Source organism: Carettochelys insculpta, chromosome 8 (genome assembly GCF_033958435.1).
Source record: "Carettochelys insculpta isolate YL-2023 chromosome 8, ASM3395843v1, whole genome shotgun sequence".
NCBI classification, from domain to species: Eukaryota; Metazoa; Chordata; order Testudines; family Carettochelyidae; genus Carettochelys; species Carettochelys insculpta.
In genome coordinates this window covers 13969567-13991542 of record NC_134144.1, presented here as the reverse complement: position 1 = coordinate 13991542, position 21976 = coordinate 13969567, and the positions used below count along the sequence as shown (strand labels likewise).

General features: G+C 44.0%; 1 protein-coding gene across 3 annotated transcripts in view; it reads left to right on the top strand.

Moving 5' to 3' along the window:
- Nucleotides 1-652: 652 nt before the first annotated feature.
- LOC142017196 (aldehyde oxidase 2-like) overlaps nucleotides 653-21976 on the top strand; it is a 107994-nt gene continuing 86670 nt past the window's right edge. For 2 of the 3 annotated variants that reach the window (XM_075001912.1, XM_075001915.1), the window contains exons 1-8: nucleotides 653-706; nucleotides 3175-3232; nucleotides 8260-8356; nucleotides 9642-9750; nucleotides 11035-11161; nucleotides 11789-11850; nucleotides 13528-13617; nucleotides 16890-16970. In XM_075001912.1, the coding sequence (XP_074858013.1) occupies nucleotides 653-706; nucleotides 3175-3232; nucleotides 8260-8356; nucleotides 9642-9750; nucleotides 11035-11161; nucleotides 11789-11850; nucleotides 13528-13617; nucleotides 16890-16970 (678 nt within the window). Of the gene's footprint in view, nucleotides 707-3174; nucleotides 3233-8259; nucleotides 8357-9641; nucleotides 9751-11034; nucleotides 11162-11788; nucleotides 11851-13527; nucleotides 13618-16870; nucleotides 16971-21976 lie in introns of all 3 variants that reach the window. The other variant, XM_075001913.1, reaches the window with a different exon arrangement.

Genomic DNA, 21976 nt, shown 5'->3' with positions numbered 1-21976 from the left:
CTACCCAGAGCTCCAGCATCCTACAGGGCAAAAGCCCTCAGTCCCCAGCTCTAGAGGGCTAAAACCTCTAATCTTGCAAGCAAAAGAACAAAGCCTTTTTTCCCTGCATCCAGTGGCTGAAGCCAGGAGCCCAGTTTATGCCCTCCCCATCTCGTCCCTCCTTCCTTCCCTTGCTGGGCCCTGGAGTTTCTATAGTATGTTGGTTGGTGGAGGAGGTGGAAGGACTCTGAGAGAAAAGGGTTAAGAGGTCCTTTTCCAGACTATGTAGATGCTAAGCTTGGTGCTTGTTTGCAAAATTCTTGGAACCGCCGAGGAAGAGTAACATCCTGTGCCTCCTCCTCTGACAGTATGGTTCACTCAGGCAAGACTAATGCCTGCATTGTTTCTGCAACCACAGGTCTCCTCATTCTTCCTAGATCACATTGGTATATGAGGCGGGGGAAGGACACAGTTGGTTTATTTGAGCCTACAGAGCTGAGATGCAGTACACTCCTCCTTGGCTCCACCTCACCTATCCAGTTTAAAGCTTTTATGTCTGTAGGGCACAGCACAAATTTCAGCTGGCTGTCGAAATTGCACTTCTTTCCATCGGTTTCTTGCTGGTGTTTAACATCTTCCTCTTCAACTTGCAAGCTGCGCTTTATGTCACACAATGGCTTGCACCACGCAGTCAGACGCACTTGTGTTTTTTGTGAATGGCAGAAAGGTAAGACTTCCATGTTTGTTTTTAGAGGGAGGTGCCTTAACATATTAAGAATATTTTATATAGAACCAATGAACTGTTGTGCCACTCAACTGTTACAATTAATGTAGCAATTTACTAAAACTGCAGGTTATCAAGATCAGTAACATTGCATTTGGAGAAAATAGAGCAATAGCAAGAACAGCCCCTGGTATTACTATATATATATATATATATATTTCTTTTTTTAAATGAAGTCAGTGGTAATAGACTCTTTCCTCTTTAACAGGCCAAAACTTAATACTTCATTCCCAAGGACATTTGTTTCCTCAACTTCTCTTTTTGTCCCTGAGTTATGTCATTAAAAATTATTTTTTAAACGCCACCATCCCAAAATATATGGTGGTTTGAACTGGAAAAAGCTCATTCTTTCTTAAACACATTGTCCATGTTTTCTTTGAGAACAATTTGTCCAAAGGGTGCTTTCATAAAGACTTTTTTTTCTCCCCCACAACCCAGAATCAGGGGAGGGGGAGTAATATGTCTATTTTGTTTTTTTCTGTTATCTATATACCGGGTTGACCAACCCGCAGTTCTCAAGCCACATGCAGCTCTTTGAGCCATTAAATGCAACTCTTCCTAGGAGCCCCATGCTGGGAGTGCTGTCCGCTGCTCTGTGCATGGTGGGAGAAGTGTGTGGTGGTGGTGGCGGCAGCTCCAGTGAGTTGTCTTCATCGAGTTAGAGCAGGGGGTCCTGGGGGTGCCTGGCTCTGGGGGAGGGAAAGGGGATTGGGTCAGAGTGTGGGGCTGAGGTTGCCTGGCTCTGGCGGAGTGGAAGGGCATTGAGCCAAGTACTATATATTTATTTTTATCTATCTAGCTATCTAGATGTATTGTATCTATACAGATGGATAAAAATAAATATATGATATGTGGCTCTTTGCACTCTATCCACATGGGTCTTAGTCTGTTACTAGTTGGCCACCTCTGCTATATGGTTGTAAAAGTATACTGTAGGAAGGCTGCGTGGACCAAGTTCCGGTGCATTACCCAGTAACTATCCTGATTTATGCTGGTTCAGTAGCAAAATGTGCCCTTCTCAGTCAGTCTCCACCGCATCGTAAATCCAGGTCTGTGGGACCCAGGCTGGTGAACTTGGTATTTCCAAGTCTGTGTCTGGGTGTCCCCACTGCCTTGTAAACCTAGGCTTACAATTGCTGGACCTGGCTGTCTATGTCTGTGTGTTCATACTGCAACGCACAGACTTTCTGACTCACACCCAGCTGTCTGGGCACATGTGTCTATAATACAGTCCTCCTGCCTCAGCTCTGTGGCTTGAGCTCTGTTCATAGTGTAAAATGCCAGGGCTTGGAGCCAAGTTACAGCTGAACTCAGAATCTGACCCACCCCACCCCATGCCCAGCTAAGTCCTAGCAGCCAGTTCCTGAGTGCCTTCTGATCTGATTTACACTGTTTTGTGCATGGGAGAAAGGGGGTGTTCACCTAAGACATGAAACTAAGTCTGACCTTAGTGTGCAGTGTAGCTATATCCTTTGGATCCAATCTTATTTCCCCTTTGAATTCCACCTGGGCCTGGTCATTGAAAGCTGGAAGCTAAATAAACCCTTTCCTGCTGACATACAGGCTGCTTCATGCCATGGTAAAGTTGAAATTTTGTTATGGTGCCTATAAATGCCCCAGAGCAATCTGCTCATTCTCTGGTGAGGTCTGTGTTGCCTTCCACCCATCCCTCATTCCAGACTTGGTTCTCATTAGCGCTTGGTTTCCAGCATGCTGGGGCATGCCACTACAATAGCCACATCCTTCAAACAGACCTGTTGCTCAGCTAATGGAGACCCTGAAAATCAACAGTGAACTTTGTTACACTTAAAACAGGTTGGTTTAAAACTAACTCCCTTTCTTCCTTTCCTTGTATTGGGAATTTCCTCCATCTTTCTGCTGCAGGTCTCTGAGGAGGAAGGGGCTAAGCTTGTACCTCTCTGGGCCGTGCAAGAGCACCAAACTGTGTCCTTTACTCCCTTCGCCCACATGAGCCCATGGCTTTGAAAATAAGGAATGTGATTCTGTTATCACATGGATTTTTTTTCACCACTGTACCTCTTTTGACTGAAGTGGAGCTACTCTTGATCTACACTGGTGGAATCAGGTGCAGGATCAGGCCCAAAGGTTCTCGTCTTCATGACCCTTTCACAAACCTCTGCTACTGCTGACCGTCTCCTCACTGTCAACCTTTTAGTACTCTCAGAATATTGTTATATTTACTTCTTCTTTGCCTGTCAATACAAGACTGTTTGCTATTGTCAAATACATTCCTCATGTTTACAGATTAGGATCAAAATGAAAGAAACATGCCATAACTCAAAGGCATTATATGAATACTCAAAGCATTTCAGAAAGGCCCAGTTACCACAATGGGAAAGTTGCATCACAACTCAATAATGTATAATCTCTTATTTCACTTCCTACTGCAGATTACAGAGAAGAATGCTGATCCTGAAGAATTGCTGTTGTCTTACCTGAAAAAGGGCCGTATCCTTTTGTTTTTCAATGGTATAATCCTACGATAAACACTCTGTCCCTCCCGCTTCCAGCCACCCTACCCCGGATTAAGTTGAGGTTTTGGAAACTGAGGCAACCAGAAAGCAACGTGAAAAACAGCAAAGCCATCTTGCATTTGTTCCTGGCAGAGCTATGTGCAATATGTGTGCTAATTATATGTGGTGAAGGTTTCTTAGTACATACAAACATTTCTATAGAATTTATTTTCATTAGCAAAAATAATCAAAATTCTTCATTCCAGCTCCAAAAGCCTGTAAAAATCCTTTTAAAATGTTATTTACTAATATTGATATAATAGTTAAGGAAAATAATATGGAGATACTACAGTTTCATACAATTCAGTTAGGCCCTAATCCTGCGAAGACTCACACATGTGCTCATCTTCATGTCAATGGGAGTCCTCATAGAGCCAGTTCTGACAATTTATGCCCCCTGTTTTATCACCTGCAGGGTGCATGAAAATAAGCAGGTGCTCTCAACTTTACAAACCAGAACCTTAAATTGTAGATGGTAGAAAACCAGAGAGTGAAACAACACTAAAGGCAAAGGAATGACATGTCACTGCAGCTACTGAGAAATCCTCTATGGCCTGCAGTGGTTGAAGGACGCTAAGTAATCACTTGTGATCTTCTCAGTGACAACTTCCCAAACATTTACATTTTTACTACTAATGTATTTTACATGCTTTAAATTGCAGCCAGAGAACCTTCATCCCCTACAGTCTCAGTAAAGAAAATGTTCTCATTCCTCTTAACATTGCCTCTCCTTGCAATGGTTTTGGTCCTGTCATTTTTCTTGTTAAGAACTAGTCCTGCACCAATATGCACAGCAAGAAGTGGCAGTTCCTGAACAGCTTCACATGAGGTTTGTTTGAGAATGTTCAAAAGTTGTTACTGGAAAAATAACCACCTCTTGAACAATGAGACATTCATAGATTTCAGCTAACTCCTATCTAACATGTCATAGGATGCCCCCAAAATATTCTTAGATTATATCTTTCAGAAAACATCCAGTCTTGATCCACAATTTGCCAGTGATACAGACTCTACCATGACTGTTGGTAGATTGTTCCAGTGGTTATTTTCCCACGCTGTTAAAAAGTCACACCTTATTTTCTGTCTGAATTTTTCTAGATTCAGTGTCTAGTCATATGGTTGTGTTACACCTTTCTCTTCTAGACTAAGGAGCCTCATCTAGCAGAGACAGGTATTTTAGAGCCATCAGTTAATCAGTGTTAACAAGGGATTAATGTAAACAAGTTACGTAGATTTTTAAAAATGATTAATTGCAGATTTAATTGCACTATCAAAGAATAATGGAATACCAATTTACATTAAGTATAAATAAGTTTGGATGTTTTTCCATGTTTTCAAATGTATTGATTTCAATTACAACACACAATATAAAATGTAAAATGATAAATTGTATTAGTTTTATTACAAATATTTTGACTGTAAAAAGGTAATCAGAAGAAATAGTATTTTTCAGTTTACATCATACAAGAACTGTAGTACAATCTCTTTACCTTGAACTTGCAATTTACAAATGCAGCAACATGCATTTTTCAGTTTTTCATACCTGAACTCAAACACAAAACAATATAAAACTTCAGAGCTTATAACTCCATTCACTCCTATTTCTTGTTCAGTCAATTTGTAAGACAAACAAGTTTGTTTACATTTGTAAGGGATAATGCTGCCTGCTTCTTATTTACAAGGTTACCTGCAAGTGTTGTAGCTGGTATTGCAAAGTGTTTAGATGCCAGATATGCTAAACATTCATGTGCCAACCACCATTCCAGAGAATATGCTTTCATGCTGAATTTAAATGGGTATTCTGTTATTGTTTAATGCTGTGATTAAAAATGCAATTACTTTTGACTATATTATTTAATCTCACAATTAATTGCAGTTATTTTTAATAGTTTGACAGCCCTAATTTTTTCCTATGTAAAAGCTTGTGTCTATCATTAATAAGGTGGGTTTTCTTGTGGTTCTATTCTGAAAACTCTTCTAATTATTAACATCTTTCTTGAAATGTGGGTACCATAACTTACACAATATTTCAACAATAGTCGCATCATGCCAAATACACAGGTAAAATAACCTCTTTACTGATACTTAGGATTCACTATTCATACATTAGCCCTTTTGGCCACAATGTCACTCTGGGAGCTTATGTTCACCTCATTATGCAACACCACCACGAAATCTTATTCCCAGAATAGTCCCCCATCCTGCAAGTGTGGGCTACGTTCTTTGATTATTGGTCATGCATTCGTTACAAGTGAGAATGAGAATTGATCTGAGCCTAGAGGCAAATGCAGATGGAGGATGCAGTCTTAATGCATTGGAGCCAAATGAATCCAGAGAAACAAACAAACATACAGAGAAAGACACACACATTCACACAAAATTGAAGACAAAGTTGACATTACTAACTTGTGGAATGGGGGGACAATTATGAGAACAAGATTTGGTGGTGGTGTTGGAGAATAAGCTGGACATGAGTTCCAGGTGCAACACTTGAGACTTGCCAATTCATACGATTTTTGCAGCATGTTATGGCACCAGAAAAAGGTGATCAGAGCAATTTGAGTTTGCAGCTGTAGAAACCTAGTATCGAGCAACAAAGTGGTAAGGCGCTTGTGTACAGAGCTCTGTTGACTGCTCCTTCAATATTGGGTTCAGAGGACTGGTTGGATTGGTTTAAGAAATATCAAAGTGAGAAACACGTACTTTTCCAAGTAACAACATGATTACCATGTGCAAGAACCTGCAGGGTATTTCAAGCAGGGTTGGTTGCACCACTTAACAACTATATTAAGATTGCCCAACACTTCCCATTATAAAACAAAGCTTTTAGTTGCTTATAACTTTGCTGTATTTTAACCACTTGAGTGATATTTTCCATATTGAGTGTCCACCTCAGGCAGAACTCTATGTAAAATTTCAGCCCAAATGGACCTACAATTTCTAAATACAAGTGTAGAGAACAATACATTTGTTGAATACATTGCCCATGTTAAAAAATTCTTGCAGCCCTTTCTTTGACAATTTCTAGGGGCCCCATGCTTTGGAGCAAGAACTTGAAATTTGGACAGAGGATGGCCTTTGCACCAGGGAGGTATCTTTTGCCATTTCTGCAAAATTCAACTGAAATGTGGTTAATATGTAAACATCTAAAAATTAGTTTAGACATGCTCAACAGAGACTTAGATTTTAGCATTTAAAGTCCCTGAATATTGTGTCCAGGTGTAACCCAGAGGCACTGAAATGTGACAGTGAAATCTGCTCTACAGCCTTAGATAAGAGCCAGGGACTTTTAGCGTATGCACTAGAGGCACGTGGTTTTAGCCTCTAAGGTTGCAGGTTCAATCCCACGTGCCCATGAGCAGCAGCCATCAACTTTACAAGAGGGGTTTCAGCCAGGGTGAACTGCTGGGAGGTCTCTGAAACTCAGGCTGTACTTCCCCCACTGAGGGAAGTAAGTAACTCAGAGGCCCTGAGAAAGGGAGAGTGAAGCCTGTCTTGGAGCTTGGGCTAAGAGCTACTTTGCTTTTAGCTCACATGGTAGAAGGGTGGGCAAGAATGTTTGATGTGGGGGCCACTCCAGGAACTGGGAAAGTGGTCACTGGCAGCACTCTTCCATGATGAAAGCAGAGGAGGTGCAGGGTCTGGACCTAGGGCAAGAGAGGCTTTTTACGTGCGGCAAGGGTTTGAAGTGTAGGATCTGCAGGAAAAGGGGAAGAGGTTTGGGTTGTGTGGGGGCAGCGGATGGTTGGGGTCTGGGGCCCCAGAGGTAGGCTCTGGCTGGGAGACTTACCTGAGTGACTCCTGGCCAGCAGCCCATCTGATTTCCAGGCAGGATCCCTCCCTGACTGGCCATGATGGGGGTCCTGTGCTCCACGAATATCTACGAGCCTGAGGGGAGAGGCAGGGGTCCTCCATGCATTGCCTTTCCCTCAAAAGACACAGCTCCCACTGACCAGAAACCAGCCAATGGGATTGTGCAGGGGGCAGGGCAGCCAGTGAAGCCTCTCCCTGCTCCCCCCAGGCTCACAACAGCTCAAAGCAAATAGGGCCTGAGACCACTTTTTTGAGCGGTGTGTGGGGAGCCTGCCTGAGACACTCTGCTGCACCTACCGGCTGGATCTGGAGGCTTGGTGGGCTGGTTCTGGCCTGTGGGCTGCATTTTGCCTAGCCCTGCTTTCGCGCCTCAGGTTGCAGTTCCAGTCTAACCTGCCAGTAACCCAAATCTGTTGGCTTTACGTAGGAATTTCCTTATACCCTCCTCAAGGGAGGTACAGACCCAGCACCTTCCCTTAGGCATGTGCAGGGCCCAAGACAACTTCCCCATTTGCTCCAGTTAAATAAGGTTCCTAACTTCCGAGTGCTTGACTGCGTTGTGTTTGTGTGTGTGACAATCACCAAAGGCCTTCTAGGAGGTGGTACAAACACTATGTGGGAGAGAGTTATCCAAACTAAACTGAATGCAGCTATAGACCATATGCCTTAGAAAACACCTTTATATTGGGAGAGTGAATGAGTCTGACCCATTTCTGTGATTTACTTCTAACGTTCATTCATTCATTCAACCCATAAAGCTTTAATCTTCTTCTGGGAAACCTTTGCCCATCATATACCAGCAAAACCAACACAGTAAAAGCTTTCAGGCAACAGAGAATCTAGGGTACTACAAAGGAATTACCCACTGTAAATCACTGGTGGGTCAGATGTGATAAATTGTACGTGGCTGTGTGACCAACCTGGTTGCTGTGCTGTTCTGCTTGTTGGAATTTACAGGTTCAGCTCCAGCTTCTATTCACCTGATCCTCTAACCTTTGGAGCTGGCTGAATACTGAATGAAAAAGACAGAATTTTTCTCCCCCTTTGCATACTCCAGTAAAATGAAGGAAACTCTGGAGGACAAAACACACAATGACAATGACAACATTGAGAACCAGCAACTTTCTTCCTTAACTGCTGCTTTTGCAGTTCGTCTCTCAGGAACCAAATATGGCTGTGGAATAGGTGGCTGTGGAGCCTGCACTGTGATGATCTCCATATATGAACCAACTTCCAGGAAGATAAGGTATCCTTAAACGTAAGATTTGGGGAGGAGCTTTTTAAGTGCCTTGGTGAGTGAATTTCAGTGTGTTTTAGGCCCATTGAGGCAGTTTTTCATAGAAAACCATTGCTAATTAGGACAGCATTTATTGTGTGCTTATTTTTTCTTTCAATTTAGGTTTGTATGCTTGGATCCTGGCATCTACTTGAAATCTTTTCACTTTTCCTTAACATGTTCTAGCTGTATAGAAAATTGATTGACACAGCAGGAATGGTTCCATGATTATAAATGATGTGACTTTAAATCCCACCCAGGAAACTTGAAATTCTCCTGCTCAAGAAACATTTATTTACTTGGCAATTGGTAACCAACTATTTCCTTGGCTGGGTGAATCTTCATTTCATCCAGTTACAGAAGCCCTTATAGCAGCTATGGGAAAGTTGGGAGCCGTGCTTTGTTTGGCTGGATTTTGTTGTCCTACCCAGACAAATCCTTAGTCAATTTTCACATAGTTCTTATTTAGCCCTCTCAGTTTTCAGTGATGTGTGAAGTAATAACACAATAAATCAGACCTGCATGGCACAGGCCATAGAAGGTTTTGTTGTGGGGAGTGCTTTTTGCTTCTCCTTGTTTTTGGGAGCTCTGCTTCTTTAATAATATTGCAACCAACGATCTGAGTCTGGCCCTTTGGGTTTTGTAGTATATGTCTTGAGAACAACAAGAAGTCTTGTGGCACCTTATAGACTAACAGATATTTTGCAGCATAAGCTTTCATGGGCAAAGACCTGCTTCATCAGATGCATGAGTTGGGGGGGTGGTTTCAAAGGGGTATTTAAAGAGTGGGGTCCCAGTAAGAAGGAGGGCCAGAGCTGACAAAGTCTATTCAGCAAGGTGGAAACAGCCCAGTATCAACAGTACTTATGAAAAGAGGAAAAAACAAGTCAGATCTGACAGGGGGATGTGAGCCTTTGTCAGAGTCTAATGGGGAGCTATTAGCTTGTATATGTTGTATTACAAGTTAATAAAAAGTCTTAAAAGTGAGACATTTGTTTCCTTATTTAGGCAGCTATATAATGCTCAGGGCATGTTACAAAATGTTGCTAGTGTAGCCACAGAAGTGAAAGTGCAGTGTTATGTGCAACAGCTTCTGAGAAACATCCCTTTGTCCATGACCATGCGGTTTAGCTCCCGCAGTTCGGCATTAAACCAAGTGAAATTTCCATGTGTGCTTTATTCCTCTTCATGGCCATGCACCACGGAGCAGTCCTGTGCCATTATAAGTGTCATGATTTTCCTTTACTTTCACAAGGCATTATCCAGCCAACTCCTGCCTGGTACCCATTTGCTCGCTGCACGGCTCTGCTGTCACCACTGTGGAAGGTGTTGGAAGCACAAAAACAAGGGTTCATCCAATACAGGTGAGAACATGCTGTGACTTGCAATGCCAGATTTGGGGATTTTCCCTTCCTGAGCTCTGGCCATGAAGTTTGACTTCATGATCAAGTTTAGTGGTTCTTTGCACTAGACCATGGGTGCCCAATCTTTTGGCTTGCCTGGGCCGCATTGAGTGAAGAGGAATTGTCTTGGGCCGCATATAAAATATATAATATAGTTAATGTATATAAATCACATAATAATGTTAAAAGTTTATGATCTTGTGGGGCCGCATTACTAGCTGTCCAGGGCCGCATGCACTAGACAATCACTCTAAGGAAACAGACTCCAGATCCTGGCTCTTCCTGGTCACAGCTTAGAGATGAGCTCTCAGCTGAATCTCCAAACCCAACTCTGACTTGGGAGAAGATGCCCCACCCTTAGTTTCTACTTTAGTACTTAAGATACCTCAGACAGATATGTCCAAAGCTGATACTCCAAGCTGTGTCCTCCAGGAGCAGGTACTGCTGGTTGTTATAACAAAGACAGCATTATGTAAAGAGCCATTGTGTGGGTCTACAGGAGACAGCACGGCATCCGTAATGAGCTTCTGCTCAGGTGCAACTTCAGTCTCCAAAGTACATGGATTGTTCCCTGCTAGTGCCCTGTGGGAAATTAAACTTCCCTGGAGCAGCTCAGGAGCAGAGATCATCACCTGATCCTTTCTGTGCAGCAGCTGGCAGGCAGGGCCAGCTGCATGCTCCTAAGGGATGGTTGTGGGTAAGAGCTAGGAAGATAAGGATTAGATTAGACCATCGCGCAATCTGTCTGAATTTTGGGGAGCTCCCGTGGGTTAGTGCACTTCCACTTCCTCCAACTCAGGCCTGTGCTTTAAAGGCATGATCCGACCCCACTAGGTTTTAAAACACTTAGTGCCTAAATTACTGGAATGTTCCCTAGGTATCCCTCACTCCCTCAAAGCCCTATATTTGTTGGCTGTTCTGAGCTCAGTCCTTCATACCTGTAGAAATGTATGTGGTCAATCACTGTGCTGATCAGTCTTGTCCCTCATTCAGGTCTCACTTACACCCAGGAGAACCACTGACATTGGGGCAGGAGTTTACATGTGGCTAGCTGAGAATCAAGTGGTCCTTTGTTTTTCACTAAAACAACTGCACACAGTTTCTGACATATTAATGGTAGCCCCATAACATTCCATATGCTGAAGCTCCTAACTTTAACACTGCAAGCAAACTGCGTCCATAGAGAGCTGTAGGAGTGAAGCTGTGATTTGAAAGAAGGGCCTGTTCTGTTCTGTTCCATCCCAGGAAAGGCTGGCCAAGTGCCACGGCTCTCAATGTGGCTTCTGCACCCCTGGAATGGTGATGTCCATGTATGCTTTGCTGAGAAACCACCCTGAACCCTCCATGGAACAGATAACTGCAGCTCTCGATGGTAGGTTTACTTTTATACTTTAGGAGGTAAAATCAGAGGCCACGTGTGGATGTTATTTATATGAACGCAAGATGTAAGATGTGGTTAAACTGAAAGACCAGAGAATAATATTTCAGAATCACATGAGGTCTTTTGGACTCCTAAATATGATATCTGGTACATCTCACTAAATCTCCCCTGCCATGAATGGGGACTCAGGCATGGGTCCCTCGTGTTCTTTGCCTGGGACACACAAAACTTCAGTTGCCAGAGGGTCTGCAATACTTTCCTAATCCAGGTTAATGGGAACTACAGAGATCTAAGAGGGTGGGGAGCGGTGGCCTGTGATATGCAGGAGGTCATACTCTGGTGGTCCCTTCTAGCCTCAACTGTATTACTCTAGGTAACATTTTAAAAAGCATGTATTGATTTTCAGAACATCCCCCTGTTCGGGTGTGTGTGGCAGTTCTGTGGTTCTGTTTCAGATCACTGGAGAACCAAGAGCCAGGTCTGGTTTGGATCCAAGTTTTCTGCGCATTGATGTGTTCAGTTGTGGGGTTTGCTCCAGGGCCATTTCTAACTGCATAAATATTCATAATTATTCTTGTATCATTTGTTACGATTAATGATTTTTATTATTCATTTCAGGTAATTTGTGCCGTTGCACTGGATACAGACCAATAATAGACACCTGCAAGTCTTTCAGTGGGGTAGGTAGAAGACAAACAGTTCAACATTTTCAAAAGTAACCCCTAATTCTGAGTGTTCAATTTCTGGCAGCCAGCTAAGGCCAGATGTTGAGAAGAGCTCTGCTCCCATTTAGGCACAAAAAGAACTGGCCAGATTTGCAGAAACACTGAGTCCAGGTTTGCTCCTCAGTTCCTTTGGAAATCTGCCCAAAAGTCACAAAGCAGCTGGGTGCAGAGCACTTTGCAAAACCCGGCCCTCACTTGGGTGTGTAAATGGAATATGATCTTATTTGAAAATCTGGGTTCAGTTGTGTGTGCTGAGCTCCTGGAAATCTGGCTTTCTGCTTTTTTGGAAACATGGCCACTTGGGAGATTCTGATGGTCTCTTTTTAAACATTGCTGAGCACTTGTAACTCCTACTGACTTGAATTTTAGATACTCAGAACCTCAGAAAAATCAAGTCTTGAGGCATCTGAAATAAATGACCTCATCTGAAGACGTAGGTAGTCACAATGGTTGTGATGTGCATTTGCAGTATCTACTGCCTTCCTTGTCTTAAATAAGGCCCTCGTCATGGCAAGTCTTAAGTCTTTATGTTAAGTCTGTACTTGAGTCTTTGGAAAAGCCTGGTCCAAATTCTTTCCAGGTTGCCTTGCCAACAAACTGGTGTCTCTCAGCCCCAGACTTGCATGACCACAAAAAATCTTGACTCTCTCAGCAACAAAAGTCGGTCCCATAAAAAATATTAATGCACCTATTTTGTCTCTCATTAAAATTGCGACTATAGTGAAAGTGTGATTATTATTCAACGCAAGTATAGACCATAAGGATACAGCCAGTCTGTGTGTGCTGTATGTATTATATCATAGCTGCTAAACCATACAATTATCCATGCTTGCTAATGAGTCAGTATCATGCATTTATTCCTCACTGACTGAAATATGCCAGGTTTCTCATCTGTTAAGAGAAGCCGATGATCACCGGGCCAGCAATGCTCACACAAACTATTATATCTGAGTTACAAGGAGAATAACAACAAAGTGGAAACCAACTGAACATATTTTGATTTTGTGCCCTGTTTTCCACATCTGTATAATCACAGATCCTCCAAGTAGTTACAACTCCACTGACCATATCTCAGACCCATCCTGGGCCTATCCCTCCTTTAAAACTCTGCTGTACATTGGAATATAGGGTGGTATGGAAAACACAGCCAGGCCTGATCCTGGCCGGGACACCATGCCCGTACCACTCCACTATCTTCAAGACAGTCCAGGGGTCCAATTAGAGCTATAAACACAAGACAAAGGATGATTTGGGAATCTGTCCAAGTATCTCATACTATGACAACTTTAGCCATTTCTGCACCAGTGCACTCAATAATCCTTTGCATCAACTTCTGCTCTGCTTCAGGAGCCTGATCCAGCCCCCTTGAACTCAGATGGAGTTTTTCCATTGACCTCAGGGGGAGCTGGACTGGGTTCCACACAAGGAACTAACTCCCACAGTGCTTCAAAGGGGGCGGAGCAAGAGTAGTAACCCTGACTCATGGGCAGCTCCTTTACCAGTTTCAAGTGACTGGGCAAATCTGCTTTAGTGAAGGGAGGAATATACATATGAAAATATTTATTTAAAAAGAAATCACATCTGAGTGAAGTTGTATCTGGAGTATTACAGGACAGTATATTTTTTATTTAGGAAAAAGCAAGTTGTCCATTGAGAGGAACAGGGCAATGTTGCCTGGACAAACAAGCAGATGTGTGCACAGCTTCTGACAAGGGAATTCAGGTGAGTTAGGCTCTTTCTTTTTTAATTGCTTTGTTGCATAATAAAGTGCTCAGGGAATGAACATCTTTGAGCACTTGTAGCTGGTGCCCCATGTCCATCTAGTGCAGGGGGGTAAGCAAACTTTCCAAGGCAGAGTGCTGAAATTTGACCTTTTGACCTCTATGTACAGTCCAAGTGCTGGTGTCACTAATAGTCCTACTTACAACAGCTTCATTAATAAATACATTCAGACAAATCAGAAAAAAAATTATCAAGGTGAGCAAATCAGAGAGTAGAGGGGTGGGGTGGGGGAGGCAAGAATTAGATTAAGCCGAGTACGCAAAAGAACCCCTATAATGACCCAGAAAATTCACATCCTGGTTCAAACCACATGTTAATATCAAATTCAAACATGTGGTTTGAACCAGGATGCGAATTTTCTGGGTCATTATAGGGGTTATTTTGCATACTTGGCTTAATCTAATTCTTGCCTCCCCCACCCCACCCCTCTACTCTCTGATTTGCTCACATTGATAATTTTTTTTCTGATTTGTCAACCTTGATTACTATTTTTGGTTCTCTGTGCCTTAAATATTGAGTCTGTTCTGGTATGGCTATGGTCTGAAGAAGTGGGTCTGTCTCACAAAAGCTCACCTAACAAATTATTTTGTTAGTCTTTAAAGTGTTACTTTACTGCTTTTTTGTTTTGACAGATTTTATGGTGTGCTCTTCTAATTCAGCCCCTGCTGAACTTGGCACAATCACATAGTGGCTACATTTGGAGAAGGAAAAATTACTTCAGGAAATTAAGAACCTATCATTTTCAAACCTGTTCAGCATGAACTGAATAAAAGTGATGAAAACCATGGGGGGAGGGGACACTGAACCTGACCAATACAGTTCTATTCAGACTCGTCAAATCCAAACCAGCCTTACCGATTGCAAAGGCAACACTAAATTATGGGTGCTGAATGCAAAGGGTATGATATTGAGCCAAGCTGTTCACAAGAAACATATCTAAGGCTATTAGTACACTACAGGATAAATTGGAATTTATTAAAATCGATTTTATTATGCTGTTTTTTTTAAATTCAGTTTTAATATCCTCACTTCCCACAGATTCCCAACAAATTTGACACATTGATGCCACATTGAAATCACCAAACATCAACTGTCGCAGCAGTACATTGTGGGAACCTATCCCACAGTTCCCTCTGCCCTGTATACTGAGCCAGCAGCCAGGTGCAGCAGTGCTGTCAGTTTCCTGGGTCCCTGCAGCTTAGGGGACCCAGGAAACTGACAGTACAGCAGCCCTGGTCAATTTCCTGGCTTCCTCAAGCTGCAGAACCTGGGAAACTGACAGTGCAGCAACTCAGGTCAATTTCTCAGCTCCAGTAAAGCTGTGGACCAAAACTGACAGCACAGCAGCCCTGGTCAGTTTCATGGCTTCCACTAGCTGTGGGGACCTGGGAGCTGGGTGCAGCGCAAAGCTTTGTGCGATACATACAGGACACTTGTGGAGGCTAATAAATTCAAATGAAAGACATGGCGCTTCCACCCTAGCCTTTGACATTTTAAACTCGAGATTGATGCTATACCCATCCGTTAATACTGACATTTTGTTATCGATATTATGGCAGATTAAATTGAGCTAATGACAGTTACAGTGAAGACTGTGATGTTTTAATGTCGAACTAACTCCTTTAAATTTGATTTTATCTCATAGTGTAGACCCAGCCTAAGTGACTTGGCCGAAGTCACACAAGGAGTCTGTGGTAGAGCAAGGAGTTGAATCCGCACTGCTTAACTTCCAGACTAATATCCAAACCACTGCAACATCCTAAATAGTTTAGGTTTGTAGAGAGCCAAATGGGGGTTTGCCTGCCCTGAATGTATAACCACTCTGGGAGATCCCGATCTTCCACAAGGCCAAATTTGTGTGACAGCGAGGCAGATCCTGCTTTGGATCTATGACTGAAATGGATCCAGACCAGCAGATTTAAGGTCAATGTTGCAATGAACCTTTTTTCAGGAGTTATAGTTTTCTCTTCTCTAAAATCACAGGAGCTGCGTCTACACGTGCACGCTACTTCGAAGTAGCGGCACCAACTTCGAAATAGCGCCCGTCGCGTCTACACGCGTCGGGCGCTATTTCGAAGTTAACTTCGACGTTAGGCGGCGAGACGTCGAAGTCGCTAACCTCATGAGGAGATAGGAATAGCGCCCTACTTCGACGTTCAACGTCGAAGTAGGGACCGTGTAGACGATCCGCGTCCCGCAACGTCGAAATTGCCGGGTCCTCCATGGCGGCCATCAGCTGGGGGGTTGAGAGATGCTCTCTCTCCAGCCCCTGCGGGGCTCTATGGTCACTGTGGGCAGCAGCCCTTAGCCCAGGGCTTCTGGCTGCTTCTGCGGCAGCTGGGGATCTATGCTGCAGGCACAGGGTCTGCAACCAGTTGTCAGCTCTGTGTATCTTGTGTTGTTTAGTGCAACTGTGTCTGGGAGGGGCCCTTTAAGGGAGCGGCTGGCTGTTGAGTCCGCCCTGTGACCTTGTCTGCAGCTGTGCCTGGCATCCCTATTTCGATGTGTGCTACTTTGACGTGTAGACGTTCCCTCGCTGCGCCTATTTCGATGTCGGGCTGAGCAACGTCGAAGTTGAACATCGACGTTGCCGGCCCTGGAGGACGTGTAGACGTTATTCATCGAAATAGACTATTTCAATGTCGCAACATCGAAATAAGCTATTTCGATGTTGGCTGCACGTGTAGACGTAGCCAGGGTGTCTAAAAAATCTTGTGTCAGCTAAAGGAGTGATGTCATGTTTGATGTCATCTTAGATTTACCTAACAATCTTCTGTCTGGCAAACATAGATCAGCAGATTATATTAATTCTGATATGTCTGCATTTTTCCAGTGAGTCTCATACACCCACCTCACCACCTATCTCTGATGACCTGTGAGGTACACAACTATGTCCAATTGTTGTTCAGAGCCTTTCAGAGAATGGGGCAGTGCTGCAGGTGAGGTTAGGAGCTGTTGACTGGGAGAATCGTTTTTTGGCTTTGGATCAATCTGCAAATGGTTTTGTTTCATTATTTATTTATAGGAATAAACTTATTTTTAAGAACTTAACTAAAAAATGTGCAAAAATTATTTAATATGTTGGTACCTGTAGTAGTTAGAAAATTAAATGACATGAAACCACAGAATCCTTGTTCCTTCCAGAAAAGTGCAACACACTCTTGACACCCACATCCTGTTTTTTATTTAAAAGAAGCTTTGTTTCTTTTCAGATGTGTTCTGATCTCTGTAATCCTGAAGAATTCCAACCCATAGATCCAACCCAGGAGTTCATCTTTCCTCCTGAACTAATGGTAGGAAGTGTTATTCTTTCCTGATATATTTCAGTCTTCATTCAAATGTAGGATTTGGGTTTACAGCGTGATTGAGGTCTTCAGTAGAGAAAGCCTGTTGGACTAAACTCCTCTTCAGCCAGGTAACACCAAAGAGCATCATCCAGTCCATTTCCCAGCCAGTGCAGGAATGTACCTTAGCGTGCATTTTCTGTCTAGCTCACTTAGAAATGACATTGGGCTGTCCCACTTCTCTTAAAATTTATGCCACAGTCTAAGAGATTTCATAAAGTAAAAGTTTTCCTAGTAGTCAATCTAACTTATCTGTTCCTAACATCATCCCATTGTGTCAAGTTCCTCCTAAAAAACTCTGCTTTGGGGAACCACCAAGGAAAGTGTGCAGAATAGTGACAGTCATGAAGCTCCTACATAGCTCTTTGTTACACTGTGAACTCTAGAATGAGACTTATCACACAACAATCTCATCCTGTACGTACAAGAGTCTTTATTGAACCCAGTTGGATTAACATTGTTTTGGCTGTTTTTAAGGTGTGCAGAGACAAATCATAACCTGAGACGGATGGGAAGGAAAGAAGTCTGAGATCCAGCACAGAGATGGGGTGTACATTCTCTAGACCATTGAAGCACCACATCTCCTAAGAGATGAACGGTGAAGGGTGGCAGGGAGGGACAACTGGACTGGTGAAAGAGAATCACAGATATGTAGGACTGCAAGGGACCTTGATGGGTCATCTAGTCTAGTTCCCTGCGCTGAGATAGGACTCCGTATTCTCTGGCCCTTTTCTAATAGTTGTTTGTCTAACCTGTTCTTTACATCATCCAAAGACAGACATTCCACAATGCCCCAGGTAATTTGTTCCAGTGTTTAATAACCCTGATGGGACATTTTTCATAAAGGCTAATCTACATCTCCCTGGTAGCAATTTAAGCACATTGCTCCTTGTTCTGTGCTAAGTGCTTAAGGAATGTAACAGATGTGGTGTAGGTGAAATGCGAGGACCGTGCAGAAGCAGCAGGCTGGAGATGGCCATCAGCTGCTCCTTCCCTTCCCTTTTCTGATTCCCGCTGGGTCCCAGTGACCACAGTTCTGGTTTGTTTGTTTGTTCTCAACCACTGGGGCTGCTATCCCACCACCCACTTCTGTGTCACGAGTTCACTTAGGCCTGATCTGTTGCAGGTTCATGGTACAGGCAGCAGAGCAGGAAATCTTGTGGGAGAAGGAAGGAAGAGAGAGGCTTATTGGAGGGGCATAGAGAGGAACTAAGGCTTGATCTAGACTAGGCAAATAAGTCGATTGCAGATATACAATTCTGCAATCAATTTACCTGGCTGTCCACACAGAGGGAGGTTGACGGCAGAAACTCTCCTGTCAACCTCCCTTGCTCCTCAGAATAGTAAGGAGTATGAGGGTTGACTGCCAACCGCATACAGTTCAATTTCACATGTCTCTACTGAATGCATGAAATCAAACTCCAGAAGACTAACCCTCAATGGGTCAAATTTCCCCACAGTTTTGACAAACCCTGTGGTCTATTGGAGGGTCTCAGAAGGGCAGAAGAGAGCCGAAAGGGAGGAAGTTTAGGCTGTGCTGGGCATTGGAAAGAGAGAAGAAGGAAGTTGGGAGGGCAAAGGAGGCATGTTCCTACCTAAATCAGACTGAGCAGGGTTGCCTGAGTTCAGAGGCAGGGAAAAACTTCCACTCACTAAGGTGGGTGATGGCTCTTATTTCAAATCTGAGGCATTGTTTGTTAGTTGCTTAAAATGTTCCCAGACTCTGTCTGAATGTTGGCGTCAAACAACCATATCATATCCACAAATATTAATTGTGGGCCTGCCCGTCTCTGATGTATTGCTTGATTTATTCCAGCGTTATGAAAGTGATTAACCAGGATAAGGTCGATTTGGATTTTCAACCGGTTGACCCATGCAGCAGTTTGTTTACTTTTTTTCTCTGGCCTTCTATTGTAGAGCCTATATTAAGCAAGGCAGAGACAGTTGTGTATTCTTAAACTTGCGTGGCAGTGCCTGGGCTTGTCTACACTTAACATGCTGTAGCTGTGCCCTTGTAGCACTTCAGTCTAGACACCACCGCTCTGATGGGAGGAGTTCTACTGTAGACAGGGGGCAACAGAATTGCTGGGTTCCTGGGCAAGGTGGGGGGCAGCTCTATGCTCCTGGAAGGGCCGGGGCCTGAGGAAGAAGGAACAGAACTGGGCCCCCCTCCAGCCAACCCTTAGTACTGCCCAGACCTCACTACCCAGGGCTCTGGCCATGATTTAAAGGGCCTGGAGCTCCCATGCAGCAGTGGAAGCCAGGACAGCTGCATTCTTTGGAATCACTGGGTCCCAGATCAGTTGTCTCCTCCATCCCATTCCTAGTGTTGCTGGGCCTGCCTTGAGGTGTAGGCAAGCCTCCTCCCCAAGAGGGTTTCACACCCCTGAGCAATGTAGTTACGCCAGCTGAATGTTCTCACCGCTCCCTGGCCTGTCTTTGAAAGGCACATTCCTGAGAATGCAAGGGTTAAATGAACCATGCCTAAAAGGAGCGTCGTTTGCAGCCAGCTTTCCCAATTAGATTGAAGGATCTTCTCAGCTGTTGTGTAACTAGTCTGGTGCCTTGCTCAAAACAACCCCTGGCAAACTCAGGAGTGACTGTGGTGAGGGTGGGATATGTAAAACATATCTATGTTCTTGTAAAATGTGCATCTGCTTAATCCAACAGACATGCAAATCCTTGCAACCGTGTGAGGACATGACATTGACCAAGGGTCTGTCTGCCTGGTGGGATAATGTCTGTATGGGCCCGTGAATTATTAGCCCTTACTGTTGTATTGCATGCCCCCCCTTGAGAGGCCTTAGGGCAGGAGGGCTGAGGGGGTTGTGATACATCAATGCCTATAAAAAATTCAGGGTTGGGATGGAGTGTGGGGGACTCATGGCCGGGGGCTGTGGGTGTGGGGGCTCAGGGCAGGGAGTGGGGGTACAGGGCGGGGGATTGTGAAGTGTAGGAGCTCAGGGCAGGGGGCAGAGAGTGCAGGAGTCAGGGCAAGGGGTCGAGGGCTTGGGAACAGAAGTTTGGCCACCACGCTGCCTGGCTGCCCAATCCCTGGGGCTGGCCATGGTGCTGCAACCACTTTGCCTAGCCACCCCAGCACCTTGGCTGGTGCCTGGGTTTGCCACCCAGAGGCTGGGGGCAGTGTGGGTGAGGTCCTAGCCCCAGTAGGCCTAAGCTTGCACCTGCAACCTCCAGGTGAGAACCCAGGCTCCAGCCTAGGTGCTCGGGTGGCTAGGCAATGTGGTCTGGCACTGGGGCTGGTGACCACAGGGATTGTTTTGGGCCCCTGGGGGGAGGAGGGTAGAAGGGGAGGGGTAGCTGCTGAGGCACATCCGCTTACTTTCACCTTTTTTTATAAAGTACAATAAAGTGATGTGCGTTACTGTGATGCTTTAGAAATCACGCCCCCCCCAATGCTGTGCATCACCCCTCCCTGGAGACAGGTCTCACCTGAGTAACAGATTGGCCTGGGCGGACATCCCTGGTGTGAGGGGTGGCAAAGGCAGTAGCAGGTGTTACGGGTTAGATTAAATCTTGTTTTGGGTTAGGCCAGGGCATGACTTTCATTCAGAATAGATGTGCAGAGACCGTTGTAACTAGGGAGCTGAAACAATAGCAGTAGCAACGAAATCATAGTGTGGTGGAAACACAGACATGGTCAAAGGGATTTCAAATACAGACCCTGGGGCTTTGGCAGGTGGAACTGGTTTTGGTCTGTGTACATAGGAGACACACACCCAGTTTAGTGCTGTGAGTGACAAAGCTGTTCTTGGTCTCCTGTTCTTGATTCCTCCTATATTCAGAAAAGCAAGACTCGGTACACTGCTTGCAAATAAATGAGATTGCATCAAAGAAACTATAGGTCCATTGTTGATTTTTCCCCCACCTGAAACAACCCACAGGACCTCCATGTTTGACTAGCTACTCAAGTCAATAAGGGGCAATGAAAAAATCTTTTATATATTGTAAAGACTAGTTCATGTTAGAACAGCAGCTATCTTGTTCTCATGGGGCAGAGGGATACACAGACCATCTCCAACTGCATCCTGCTTTACCTGATTTTTTCATATGCCAAGTGAAATTGTGAAGTGATGAGGTCAGAAATTCTAATTTCCTATGGAAATTTGATTTTAACAGGCATTCTCCTGTCCACCAATCCTCCCTGCCTCCTTCTTGTATTACATAAAATAACTCTCTGAGGGGTAGCGATACAGCTACATAGTAGAAAAACACTATGTATACTAATATGTAGCCCATGGTATGTTTTATAATTATCTTGATGTTTCTAACTTTCAGCCTTGTAGACTTATCATGGGATTGATGCATTAAGATGGCTCTTTCTTTGTATGTAACAATGTCAGTTATAAAGGTTCAGGAGGCAGCGCTAGGCACCATGCTTCCATTTGTACAACCACAAGGACTTCAAATTATACCCCATAAAGATGGAGCCTTTCCACACTACTGTCCTGCTTTCAAGAGTCCGATTTGCCTTACAGACCCCAATGGTCACCTCACTTCAAACAACTTGTTTACAAAATCAGACGTAAAAATAAGCGACAAAGAGAAACTTCAGAGCTGCAATTCATTTGCAAATTTGACACCATCAACCAAGGACTGAACAGAGACTGGGAGTGGTTAGCCCATTACAAAAGCAGTTTCTCCACTCTTGATGTCCACACCACCACATTAGCTACTGAAAATGGGCCACATCCTCCCTGACAGACCTGACTTGATTCCTCCTCTCTTGATGTTCACAACTCCACAATAACTGCTGATAATGGGCCACATCCTCCATGAGTGAACAGGCCTTGTCAACTCTGGCCCTCCTCCTGACTGAGACTCCCTCTTTATACTCTCCCCTGAACCCCCCCACCAACTCATACATCTGATGAAGTGGGTCTTTGCACACAAAAGCTTAAGCTCCAAAATATCTTTTCAGACAGTCATTTTTC